The 13840-nt window shown below is 34.3% G+C and overlaps 2 protein-coding genes and 1 pseudogene across 2 annotated transcripts; 1 reads left to right on the top strand and 2 right to left on the bottom strand.

The window, feature by feature from the left end:
• The first annotated feature begins 304 nt into the window (after nucleotides 1-304).
• LOC120149459 lies at nucleotides 305-733 on the top strand. Its single transcript, XM_039162231.1, has one exon. It carries the CDS (start codon nucleotides 401-403, stop codon nucleotides 629-631), a length of 231 nt encoding a protein of 76 aa, XP_039018162.1. The 5' UTR covers nucleotides 305-400; the 3' UTR covers nucleotides 632-733.
• Nucleotides 734-1653: 920 nt separating this feature from the next.
• Nucleotides 1654-5203, bottom strand: LOC120149514 (annotated as a pseudogene).
• A 1817-nt stretch (nucleotides 5204-7020) lies between these two features.
• On the bottom strand, nucleotides 7021-13832 carry LOC120149479 (threonine--tRNA ligase, mitochondrial 1-like). The gene is made up of 20 exons (XM_039162255.1): nucleotides 13331-13832; nucleotides 12910-12969; nucleotides 12448-12537; nucleotides 12024-12098; nucleotides 11786-11914; nucleotides 11602-11691; nucleotides 11158-11246; nucleotides 10977-11073; nucleotides 10796-10882; nucleotides 10497-10581; nucleotides 9979-10073; nucleotides 9634-9666; nucleotides 9445-9531; nucleotides 9023-9115; nucleotides 8533-8625; nucleotides 8206-8427; nucleotides 7570-7641; nucleotides 7370-7441; nucleotides 7179-7279; nucleotides 7021-7143 (listed from the first exon to the last, which is right to left on the bottom strand). The coding sequence occupies exons 1-19, from the start codon at nucleotides 13808-13810 to the stop codon at nucleotides 7184-7186; spliced, it is 2145 nt and encodes a 714-aa protein (XP_039018186.1). The 5' UTR covers nucleotides 13811-13832; the 3' UTR covers nucleotides 7021-7143; nucleotides 7179-7183.
• Nucleotides 13833-13840: the final 8 nt, after the last annotated feature.

Genomic DNA, 13840 nt, shown 5'->3' with positions numbered 1-13840 from the left:
CATTCTTAATCTCCCCTTAACTACTGAACTATTGGATAACTCTTTTATAATTGAACTAATAATTGAATGACTTAAAATATATTGTTCTCATTTTGAAAATATTTTTTATTTAGCAAAAGATTGTACACGTGAGCACCTAGAACAATCATCTAAACGCGTGTACCAGCCACATAGCAACACGTGTAGTTCCAGTTGACACGTGTCATAAAGCTAAAAGCCCATAGTAATCTCACCAAAGGTGACGACCCCATAAAAACCCCCCATCACGCCACTGCTCAACACTGTAAACTTCCATTGCCGAAACCAATCAATTAGTAATATTGCATCGAAGAAAGCAAAACCAATTCCCAAATTCTCAATCCCTGCTTTACTATTCGATAGGTTTGAACAAGATCCTAAAATGGTGGGTGTTGGGGTTCCGATCTGCGTTCAGTGCGGCACCGCCAGCAACCCTTGCCGGTGCAAGGTTGTTGGACCAACGGTGGGATTTCTGGCGTTTGCTGCGGCGGCGATTGTGGAGTGGCCTGTGGGGGCTTTCGTTTATTGCTTCAAGCACGGCAAGGGCCGCCGTATCATGGCTCATCCGGCCACGGTTGTTTACCCTTCCGTCACTAACGCCATCCCCATTTAATATAGTGATTTTAATTCACATAATATAAGATTACCAGTGAGAATAAGATTATCGGTAGAAATAAAATTACTAGTAATACTGTATTTTATGTTTAATTCGTTTAGCAGGAATGTAAGATTACAATATTTGGTGGTTAAACGAATAAAAGATTATTTAAATATATATTTTATTAAATAGTCTTTATTATATATTTATTTTTTTAACAAGTTGAATTATATTATAATATTATTATAATTAATTTATATATATTTTTTTTAAAAATTTTAAATTCATAAAATTTATATTTTTTTATAAAATTAAAAAGATAAATATATTTAATAAAAAGTTAAAATTTTATTTTAACCTCTAAAATTTATATAAAATTTTAATTATGGATTTTTTTTATAAATCTAAAATAGTTTAAGGATAAATTTATAATTTAAATTTCGTAGATTTTTTATTATTCAACGACAGAAAAAGGATATTTTTGAAAAAAAAATTAAGGGCATTTTAATCTAACAATATCTAATGGAAGAGATAATTACATTTCCGGTAATATACCCTCAATATACCACTGTCGGGAATAAAAGATTACCGAGAAATATGATTACTGGCCAACTAAACAGGGGAATGACATTTCATTCTCTTAGTAATCCCATATTACCTGAACCAAACACCCCCTAAATGTATTCTTGTATGTCGCTTTATAATTTATAATGTTAGAATAATATAGTTTCTATTTACTTAATTTTTTATTAAGCTAAAGTATAATTTAAATAGATTATAAAAGTATTGCATGTCCTAAATAATTTTAATTATTTAATAACGAATGCTCTATAATTCATATTATGGTTTTTGGTATTAGAACATTTAATCATTCATGTTGTAGTTGTTGATATTTTAACCCGTAATTTTAAAGAATTGTACGAACCAATAACTAGATTGGTTCATGTTTCTCTTGACGTATTTAGTTTCTTTTTTACGTAATATTTTCAATAATTTAAAACAGATACACAAACATTTAAGATACTATCCTTGATAATTCACACACAAACCACATTCGACTCTTCTTCCGTCTCCAACAGTAGAGGTGTCTTCAGGTCCTTTCTTTCCATATCAGCCTCTTGACGAAGCTTTTCTTCTTTTATTTGTCCCCACATCACAGTGTAGTATCCCACTCCAATTATTAATGTTCCCGTTGCACTGTAAAAAATATTTCATCAGATTGATATCGAATTCTTTAAGCAAAAATGTATAAGAGGATTTTATAATTAAAAATATTGTATAAGAGGTTCTTATATTTTAAAATAAAATCAATGTGGTCCTCATATTATTTTTTCTTTTAATATAGTCTTTCAACTCAAAAAATAAATCTAATATAATCTTTTGATTAACATCATGTTCGAGTTATCAATTTAGTTCATTTGTCATATCATATATCATATTATTAATTATTATGAATTATTACATCAATATCATGGTTCAGTATAGTGAACTGTGACATCAATACTGTAACGATCAACAACGAAAAATATTAGTCGAAGGTCACATTAAATTTATTGATAATTTTATTGAGGATCACATTAAGAAAAAAATAATACTTTAATTTTTTTTCTTTTATCATTTTATCTGTTCGACTAAAACTTGGACAGAGGAGAGTCAATTACCTTCCATAATGAAGGCTGTTGGTAAAGAAGCTAACACCAAGAACTGTGGCGAAGACTATCTCGAATGGCTTAAACATGGGCACATAAAAAGGGCCTTTCATTCGTGTGCATGCTAAATGAACGTTGCTACGGATAATGCTCCCAAACACCCCCTACAAAAATAATCACTATTATTAAGAGAAAATAACTTCAGTGACCGAAAATGCCTTATAATATACGATTTTAACCAACTTTTTTTGGATTTGCGAAAATGACCAACAAAATCGCAACGTGATCTCAAATTCGCAACGCGAAGTCCAATTTCGCAACACAGGTTCCAAATTCGCAACACGAATAGTTAAATCGCAACGATAATATGTAAATCGCAACGCGAAAATGTAAATCGCAACGCGAAAATGTAAATCGCAACGATAATATGTAAATCGCAACGCGACTAGGTAAATTGCAACGATAATATGTAAATCGTAATGTGAATTTATGTTTTATAACACAAGTTTCCTTTTCGCAACAAGATTTTCTAAAGAGAAAATAACTTCATTGACCGAAAATGTCTTATAATATACGATTTTAACCAACTTTTTTTAGATTTACGAAAATGACTAACAAATTCGCAACTCGAACTCCAATTTCGCAACACAGGTTCCAAAATCGCAACGCGAAAGTCAAAATCGCATCGCAAATAGTAAATCGCAACGATAATATGTAAATCACAACGCAAATTCTCCAAATTCGCAACTCGAATTTCGCAATGCTAATTACAGATGTAGGTAATTAGCGTTGCGAAAACGAAATTCGCGTTGTGATTTTCCAAATTCGCAACGCAAATAGGTAAATCGCAACGATAATATGTAAATTGCAACGCGAATTCTCCAAATTCGCAACTCGAATTTCGCAACGCTAATTACCGATTAGCGTTGCGAAAACGAAATTTGCCTCCGTTTTTGCAACGCTAATTACCTATATCGGTAATTGGCGTTGCGAAAATGAAATTCGAGTTGCGATTTTAGAGAATCGCGTTGCGAAAATGAAATTCGCGTTGTGATTTTTCAAATTCGCAACGTGAAAGTCAAATTCACAACGCGAACAGTTAAATCGCAACGATAATATGTAATTCGCAACGCGAATAGGTAAATCGCAACGATAATATGTAAATCACAACGCAAATTCTCCAAATTCGCAACTCGAATTTCACAACGCCAATTACCGATATAGGCAATTAGCATTGCGAAAATGAAATTCGCGTTTCGAAAACGAAAATCGCGTTGCGATAGTACTGTTTACCTTAGAGTTGTGAATTTGACTTCTGTATTGCGATTTACATATTCGCGTTGCGATTTTGGAACCTGTGTTGCGAAATTGGAGTTCGCGTTGCGAATTGGTTGATCATTTTCACAAATTCAAAAAGAGTTGGTTAAAATCGCATATTATAAGGTATTTTCGGTCACTGAAGTTATTTTCTCTGTTATTAATCATAATTAATTAGTTAATTAAATCGTTTGCACTAGCAGATTTTCGGGTTTTATTTGTGCTTACTGTCAAAACAACGAGAAGGAGCTCCAGTTTGTGTTTCAGTTTCCAAGCATTCAAGTCTCTTTCCATGCACAGAGTGAAACCAGACACTGGATTGTCCCAACTAAGCTATAAAACGATGCCACTTTCGTCGCTTGTGGGTATAGTTTAACAGTCTCAAGCTGAGCAAGAAAAAAAATAACATTAAAGAACGATAAAATGAAGCCAAAGCCATCTAGTTTTTCATCTGGTCACCTGAATGACATTCCATGATGAAACAGATAAAGATGCAGCCATTAGCAGAACACCACCCATAATCCAACGATCTGGTGCCGAGTAGAACACAAAGAGTTTGGGCACATGGTTAACTCTGTAATCGTTGCCGTGGAAGAAGAAGGATTTTCGTATAAATGGCCCTTTGTATAGCTCTACTACGAGGGCTCCGATGATCGAAACCAAGGTGCCGATCACTTTGGCTTGGCTGCCGGTGCTACCTAAATCGGGCTTTGTCGTCCTACGTGATAATCATGCATGTATTGTTATTATCACGAGTTTTTCCCCATTTTTTTCTGAACTGAAATAGATTAAACGAAGAAGAAGAAGATGGGTTTGGGAAGATGTAGAACCTGAGAAAGATGGAAAGCAAGAAGGAAAGAGATGGGATTAGGAGACCAGTTGCACATACAACGATGGGTGAACTATAGCTTAATCCGACGAATGCAAAGTTCTGTGATATAGCTATCCTACACAAATCAAACACCACAAAAGAAGAAGAAATCTATCTTTTTTCATCTCAAAGAGGTTGAAACAAGCAAGATGATGAGAGAAGAGAACCGACCCTGTTAAACCCAGTAAAAATATACGCACGAGGAGCGGGAAGCTGAAGATGGACTGCTCTGTTCTGCAATAACAAAGAAACAAAGATAAAGAAATGGAAGAGTACGCAAAAAGAGACAGATAAAGGAGATTGCAGCCTTGCGGGAACCTTTCCCTGTGAAAAAGAAAGGAGAAAGGGAGTAGCAAAAGAGAGCCAACAGCATTGGTGTAAACTACAAACACAAAAGGGCTCATTCCGCCTGTCATCGCTGTTTTGGCCAAAATGGTGAGTGCTATGGTGCAAGCTTCCATTATCACCATCACCGTAAACGGTGCCATTTCACCGACTCTTTCTCTCATCATCACGACCCTTTTCTCCCCCCCCCCCGCTGTTCGGCCGATGAATGGAAACGAAGAGCGACGACGACAAGACAAGTTGTTTCGCCACGGACCTCTCCTTGGCATCGTGCTGGCGTGTAAATGTGGGGTTTTTATAAAAAAAAGATCCAGAAAGAGTCCTGTTTTGTGAGAAGACAGCTATGGAGATTAGCCTTTCAAATGAGGGTGAAGCTGCTTGGGAGTGAAAAAGCGGCTCGAGTGACTGACTCTAGCTCCAACCAGAGGGGGGTGGGGGATGTTGACGTACCATTCATATTTGTATGCTTCATTTCTTTAAGTTACTGTTACAATATCTACACTTGGTGGATGAAAATTCCATCGATTCAAATATGAGGAATAATTATCGGATGAACTTGGCTCACCGCGTTATTTAGTGTCTCAATTAATAAGATTGGTCTATCTCATATTTTTTTAGATGAATATTTATTTCTTTCCTATATGTAAATAAAGAGTGAATAGCTATTTAGAAGTTGCTTTGAATGGATGAATTTTATTGGTTAAGACCATAGATGATGCGGTGAGTCGGGTCCATCAAATAATTTTTTCGAATCGAGTGAATAGTAATAATTAAATTTAGGATGTTGATTTGGTGAGTCTCATATTATAAAAAATTATAAAATAGTCTCTCGATTATGAGATGTTATGTCGAGTTGTATAGTCGTTTGAGATTTTGAGATCAAATTTTATCATATATTAGTCAACATGTAACGTCCAACTTAGACGATCAATAACTTTTAATAAAAATAGAACGAGTTTGAAATATATAAATAGTCGGATGAACATTTTGTAACTTTTAATAGTCGAATAACTCAATAAAGTAATGTCCTATAATCGAACGACCATTTGTATACTTTACCATAGATTTATGAGTATTATTTTTCTATTCAAATTTTATTTGAGATTCTTTTGTTCAATTTTATGAAATTTAAGTATAGTTAAATTAAGAGTGTTTGTTCAAATTTAGTAAATTAAATATTATATAAAATGTACATATTTTTTTATATTTGTAAGTAAGATATGTAATATTATTTAGTAAATTAAATATTATATAAAATTATAAAATAATATATTTATAGTATTATTTTCAAAAGAATAAATTTTGAGAATAAAATATTGATGAAATCATGAGAGTATAAAAGTGTCAAAGATTTGATGAGAGAAACAAATTGCAAACAATAATAAAATAAATGATCAAATTAAATAGAATATGACATTGAAGATTAAATTAAAAAAATAAAAAAAATTATTATCAGAACAAGAAATTGAATTTACATTAGTACTGTAATTTAGTAAGCCTAATGGTCCACTCTACGCCATTTGATTACTTTAAACATAATCGGGAGTGTTTAACATTTCTTTCTACCAGCATAAACCAAATGGCTTCAATAAAAATCTTGGATTGTTGTTATTTTAAAAATTTCAAGTTCGAGCATAATATATACTTAAGTGTTTGAGTGTTCGTTGTCAAATGATTAAGAATTTAAAATAAATACTACATTATAATCATATTAGACTAAAAAAAATATAAGTTCATAAATCGTAAGATAGACTTACTATACCTTTATGATAACAAAAGGAGATTAAAATTGTAGTTCGAACTAAAAAAAATACTTTTCAAACACAAATTCAAATTACAAATTTTATATTTGGATTGAAAATTGATTTTTAAATGTGATTTTTCTCCAAAAATTTATTTGTTTAGTATTGTTCATAAGGGATGAGCATGGGTTGAGTGGGTTTTTGATCCACCCGACCTAGTCTAAAAATTATACATCATTCATCCGACCTGAAAAATATACACATTCCATTCGACCAAAATCAACCATAACCTCTAAAAAACCCAAACCGACCCAAATCGAGTTGGATCCCTTCGGGTTCAGTTCCATGTCCATCCTTATTCGTAACTTAATAAGTAATTTGAAAATACTTTTCAAAAACAATGTTAAAATGAAACCAAGTGAGAAATAACCCAAGAACAACAATCTCTTTTCTCTTACCATAAAACTAATATTTCTAACATTTTGGACAACCAACAATTTCATTAAAACAAGATCCCACTGGACATGCAGTGAAAGAAGAATGAAGTTGGGAGTAATTTCCCTTCAAAAACCACAAACAAGTTGTTACTATTATAAGTACAAATCAAAATACTTAAAGAAGAAACAAAAACAAAGTAAAATGCTTAATGGAAGGCAGCAGCTTCAGCCTGCAAGTGTTGGAGAAGTGCTTCTATGCTCATTGTTTTGTGTTCTGCCTTATCCCTCACCCGTACACACACCTGAATCAATTTTATAAAGCAAATACCATAGAATTAGCTGCCTCTCTTTTAACTTAAGAATCATAATCACCAGCAAGTCGATACACAAACCTGGTTAGTGTTCACTTCCACTTCTCCCACAACCAATATAAAGTTGTATTGTGCCAGCTGAGCTTCTCGTACCTGCGTAGAGAAACGAGAAACAAGCACGAGAAACATGCGGGAAAACTTGATTACTTTAAGAAAAGACAAAATCAGAAGGATAAAGTAATAATATAATCATCAGTGATTGAGGATGTCAGTGGTTGCACCTTTTTCTGAATTGTTCGATCTGTCATATCAACATCTACATAATAACCGGCCTCATGAATCCGATCCCGAACCTACAAAAATGAAATAAGAGATGACATTGGCATATTAAAGTTGCAAAAGACTACTATTTTCGCCCTCCACTTGATTGATGCCATACCAAAAAATCAACTCATCAACAATAGATTCAACGGATCCTACTGTGCCATACTTCATAAGATTTAAGGGAAAAATGCAAGTCTTGCTTTCAATAGTTTCCATCCAAATATATGGTTGCTTTGTTCTAAAGAATCTTCCACAAGAACATAATAAACCGTCTATTTGGCAAGTTCATAGGAACTCCAGAACAACATATAAAAACACTTAATGGCTAACAACTTGATGTTTTAAAATGGTTAAATAATGGAGATAAAGGATTTACTATGCCAAGTTTAGTTTTAAACAAGCAGGCATGCGGACATATGAGAAATAATTTTTTGTCAAGCAAAGAAAAGTCAAGTCAGAATGCAGAGGAAATAGATAATATCACATAGTATATGCAGTGATAATATATAGAGATCGACAGTTGAATGATTTTTTCCCTGAAAAAAAGAAGGGGTCGGCAAACAAGACAAGGAGCCTCTGTCAGATCAAATTACCTCTATGGCATATTTCTGGGACTTATCTGACACAGGGCAAACAATTGCTTGACGGGGACTAAGCCAGAAGGGCCATTTTCCCTTGTAGTGCTCCAACAATATAGCAAACATGCGCTCAACAGACCCCAGGATAGCTCTGTGTATCATAACAGGCTTTTCCCTCTTCGCTTCATCCTCAGCTGAGTACTCCAACTTGAAGCGCTCAGGGAGTTGGAAGTCAAGCTGAAATAAAGGGCACCAGATAATGTGTGATAATTATAATAAAACACACAAAAAATTAGAGTAGAGACAAATAAGAAAAATGAAGCAAAATTGAACATTGCCAACCTGTAACGTTGCACATTGGAATTTCCTATTCAATGCATCAGATACGCTAATATCTATCTTTGGACCATAGAAAGCACCATCTCCTTCATTTATCTGTACCAACATAACCCTTGGATATGAACAAATAGAAAGAAACTCGGTAAACTGGACAGCAACATAGACTAGTCCTCAATACAAAATAGAGAGAAAAAAAAGCACAACAAAATCAAACCAAACCAAAAGGTGCCAAATACAAGAATATGCTCACCACATGAGTTTATATTGAATAATATTGACTTAGCAATAACTCATTGAGGCTAAAAACTTGAGTTCTACATGCGTTTATATTGCAATAGTCATGCCACATTTCATATACCAATAAATAGCCTGGATCTTAAGGTGGTTGAAAGCTGAAGCAAAATTCTCATTTATTACCTACACAACTAATTCCGAAACATGTTTAGTGAAGAACCCCAAGTTGTTGACTTAAGGTGTTAAATAGAAAACTGACCTGCCATGGCTTCCCTGATTGGTTCAAGGCTTCTGTAAGAGCAGCTTCAGCTCTGTCCCAAGTTTCCAAATCACCAAGGTATTTCTCTGGCCTCTGCAGTTCCAATATTTGTAATACAAAATAAAATTTGCATCTAGAATTCAATCCAAGAATGAGTACACACATAAATAACTAGTCTTCAAGTACAAGAATAAAATCATGGTGGAAGTAGATATATTAGATCATCCAAAACCAATTTAACCAACAATTTTGTTTTAAAAAAAAGGTCATTAAAATTTCAAGAAACCGTGTTTTTATTTGCATGGCATCTCAAGATTATAGACAAAAACAATTCATCATCCTATGCTCCCAGCAAAATGCACTTGGTTATCAAAGAAAAACACTGCCGATCCCTAAAAATAAGTGAATGGAGCTTCTCATACCGTGGATAGTTTTAGGTCATAAGTAAATCCAAAAACAGTGTAAGCATGATCAATGAACTCCAGGACACCTTTAACTTCTTCTTTTATCTGGGAAAAAATAGAAAATAAAGGTAACACATGCATTATAAAGGAAAAAGGGAGCTAAAATGTTTCAGAATTTTGTCTGTAACAATTTAAAGTCAGTCTCACCTGGGATTCCCTGCAGAAAATGTGAGCATCATCCTGAAAAAAATATGAGTAATCAGTAATGTCAAAGAAAGGAGGGAATTAGAAGATGATCAACCATTCAACCTTTCACCCAAAAAATGTTCACTAGGTTGCCAGAGATGATTTTAACTAGCACGACTAAGCAAATCAAAATGTATAAAGTCTGAATAGACTTGTTTAAAATCAAGTCCAAAAACAATCAAGCAACTTTTCACGTAGAAATATATTATGATACACCAAAATTGATATTTGATGTTAAGCCAAAAGAAAGGTACAAAGAGCAAGAAAGGATCACAATCTTGAAAGTTTACATCTAACAACAGGTACCTGCTGAAACCTCCTGACACGAGTCAACCCAGTCAGTGCCCCACTAGCCTCATTACGATGCAAGACACCAAAATCAGCCAGGCGAAGAGGTAGTTCTGCAAGAATTATTAATCATTATAAAAACATTGCAAATAAGCCAGAAATGAGACATAAATCACCTCGATCAACATTAACAAGGAAAGCATATGATGTCAACAAACCTCTTTCAGAAGAGGACAATTTGTATCATAAGTCTAAACAAGAAAACGTAATAAATTATGTATCTTAGTATTTGGCCTGGCCAAAAAGAACTTATCTTAGTATGGAGGAAACCTACAAAGCACCAAAAGAAGTCCATGTTTAAAGCAACCAAAAAATGTAGTTAACTAAGTATAGCCCAGAGAAGCTTCTTTAAGTTCTCCTCAAGAAACAGTCTAATACATGGGTTAGCACCCCGCGTAGTACTCTAAGCGGTAGCAATGTTTTTCTTGCAACATGGTGAAAAGAATTAGGAGAAACACAACTTTTTATGAACTGACCTCTATAGGAACGAACCCTGTGCTGAAACATTAAACAGTGGCCTGGGCAATTCATAGGTTTCAGTCCAAACTCTTGTTTTTCAATCTGCAGCAGAAACAAAATATCCCCACCCCACCCCCAAAAGGGGAGAGAGAGGGAGGGAGAGAGTGTGAGAGAACATCAGAGGAAGACTAAATGTATAAATTATCAAACATATTACATTATATTTCCAGGAAGTTCATATAAATATTAAGATTCATCTCTACAACAAAAACAATAGAAACAAGTTATGTTTCTTCTCTGTTACACAACATCTCACCTCAAACAAAAACATATTCTCTTTGTAATTTGCAGCATGGCCAGATGTTTCCCAAAGATTCATATTATACATGTTTGGTGACTTAACCTGCCAAATTATGAGATTCCAATGACATGTTAATGGAATTTCATAAGTTTTAAATAAATCTATAGAATAGAGAAAGTGAAAGAAGACTTGTAACCTCTTCGTAGCCTCTTTTCCAGTACTCATTTCTTATAAATTCCATTAATTTGTTGTAAATCCGAGTGCCATGAGGAAGAAAAAACCAACTTCCGGGGCTGAAAGTTACCAACGACGCCAAATATCAATAGCACGAACATTCTTGAACACAGTACTACAGGTCATTTTAAGTTATACGGTACCTGAGGGGGTGACAAAAGAACAGCTCCTGCTTTGTACCCAACAATCTATGGTCATATTTCTTTGCTTCTTCTATCCGTTGGATATATTCCTACAGAGAAACGTTAATATTAGAAGCAAAAATATGACGCAAGAACAATTAATGTACTATGAAACAAGAAAGCTTCTCTTCTTATAATAATGAATTGCCTAATCTTTTTGCCTTTGCCTATGTATGTACAAATTAAACCTCATAAAAGGAGTGGGCTTAAAGTAACTTCTTCCAGTATACCAGATTTAGATATCCTTTGCATTATAATAAAAGAAATTAATATTTTACGTTATGCATCATACTCATATATAGTTGTTTCAACAATCACAAATAATTAAAATAAAAAAAATGAAGAAACATAACTGATACAATAATAAATCTGACAACAATAATCAAAACAGAAAAATGATCTCACCTTCAAACGTTTCTGGTCAGGATATGATATACCATAAACTCTTTGTAAACTCTCACGATCTTTGTTTCCCCTCCAGTAAGCAGATGAAGCCTGAAGATCACAATTAATGAGTAAAACCAATTTTTTGACCAGGAATCCATGCATCTCCAAAATATAGCTTTCACATATCAATGTAATATATCACCTTCAAACATGCAAATGCCTTCACAAAGGAAGTATTGGGAATATGAGGTCCACGACATAAATCAACCAAGGGACCACATCTGTATACGGTGATAGTTTTGTCTGCAGGCAAATCGTTGATGATCTCAACCTGAATGTAAAAATTAGCACTACAGAAATTAGTGCAATGGGAAAGTTCATAGGAAGAAAAGAATCATTTCAATTGATACAAAAATTCAAAACACCACCACTCAACTTGCCTTAAAATTATTTTCAGCAAACAACTCAAGTGCTTGTTCCCTTGTAACTTCAATGCGTTCAAAAGGTTGTTTTTCCTGAATTAAGATACCAAAAGGAAATAAGAGCCTACCGTAAAATAACAGCTTTACCACTAAAACAATTCCCATGAAATAGGAACACTATGAACATAAATATTATCCACTGCTCAACATCCCATAATATGATTTCAGGACTCTCATTTTTTCCCTTGACAGGTGCTTCAAAAAAATCCGACACAGGTATGAGTTGACTACCTAAATAGAGTTACAATGGGTACGGAATAGCAAAATACTGTATAAACACCAAATGATTATGGATATTGGTGGGAGGTGATCATAAATAAAACAATCAGAACTGTGAAATCATGAAGTTCAGAAGTTGGTATTTTAGTAGCGTTAGCAATACCGCAACAGCTTTCAATGCCCCAGCTTCAATTTGCTTAAAGTGGTCCTCATTCAAGCCCAAATCGCCATAAAATGCATCATAATAGAAACCCTGTGAAACCACATACAATCTTGTAAGAAGGTAAATTCACACCGAAAGGCCTAGGTAAACTAACTTAGGGATCAAGAAGAAAAGAATGAAACATTAAACAGTAATTAAAACCATAACATTATTTTCAAATGCCTTTATCAAGTGAATTTAAATCCTGTAAGAAAATAACAAGCTAAACACAGTATTTCCGATTATCACATTGCATAGTGCTTTATCCCAACAACGAAGACGTGTAGGCTTATGGAATGTTATCCTAACGTACATACAAAGCCACAGATATTAATTTAATAAAACACACTAAGATCATTTAAGAGACAAATATCTACAGTGAAGCACCTTTCAATATAACCAAAGCCCAAATAATGAACTTACCTCCCCTCTTGTGGTACAAGGTCCAATGCAAAGCTTACAACCATATGTGCTCTCAAGGGACTGCATAACCACCAAAACAAATTAGCCAATAATCCCCCCAAAAGAGGAACAATCGAAGATATAACATCTAATGATGCAACCTTCAACAAAAAACTGATAAATTAATTATCATAATTTGGTACCCCTGCATTACCGAAAATGACAAGTTAATCCAGTTATTGAACTCGAGTAGTTAAGTTTTGCTAATCTGTAGCATATAATTTGCTGACTGTTTATTTTTTTTTTACTGATTTTTAGTATATAAATTGCTAAATTGCTGATTTGAAAATTCATCAATGTTTATCCAATTAGATCAATTTCTCAAATTTCAAAATTAAAAGTCAAATTGAAGTGATTTTGGATAAAAAAAATCTCAATTTACCTCGCCAAGGATGTGAGCACTAGAGTGCCAAAAGGTATCACGACCTTCATCGGTTTCAAAATTGAAAATCTTAAGCTCACAGTCACCTTCCAAAGGCCTATTCATATCCCACAAAACCCCATTGACCGAAGAAATCAAGGCATTGTTAGCCAAACCCTTGGAAATTCCCCGGGCAATATCCATAGGGGACGAAACCCATTTTTTCCCTTCCTTAACTGACCCATCAGGCAAAGTGATCTTGATTGGGTCGTGTGGAAGGGACTCGAGATGAGATTGCTGTTGAGACTGAAGGGATTGAAAGATTTTGATGCGCTTCTCGATGACTTGTTTGAGATAGGCCTCGTCTTTGGGATGAGAAGCAGTCATGGTTGAGGCGGAGAAGCGGAGGAGAAGAGTGGAGGACGGCTTAGAGAGGAGGAAGGAAGTTGGCTGAAAAAACCAAGCGTAACGGCGGACAGTTGAAGAGAGAGTGCACAACATAGAAATGAAAGGGATTCCCTTTTTCCTTGT

This window comes from Hibiscus syriacus, unplaced genomic scaffold (assembly GCF_006381635.1).
Source record: "Hibiscus syriacus cultivar Baekdansim isolate YM2019G1 unplaced genomic scaffold, ASM638163v2 tig00111005_pilon, whole genome shotgun sequence".
Lineage (NCBI taxonomy): Eukaryota > Viridiplantae > Streptophyta > Magnoliopsida > Malvales > Malvaceae > Hibiscus > Hibiscus syriacus.
Note: the sequence above shows the minus strand (reverse complement) of the source record. Positions and strands in the feature narration are given on the sequence as shown.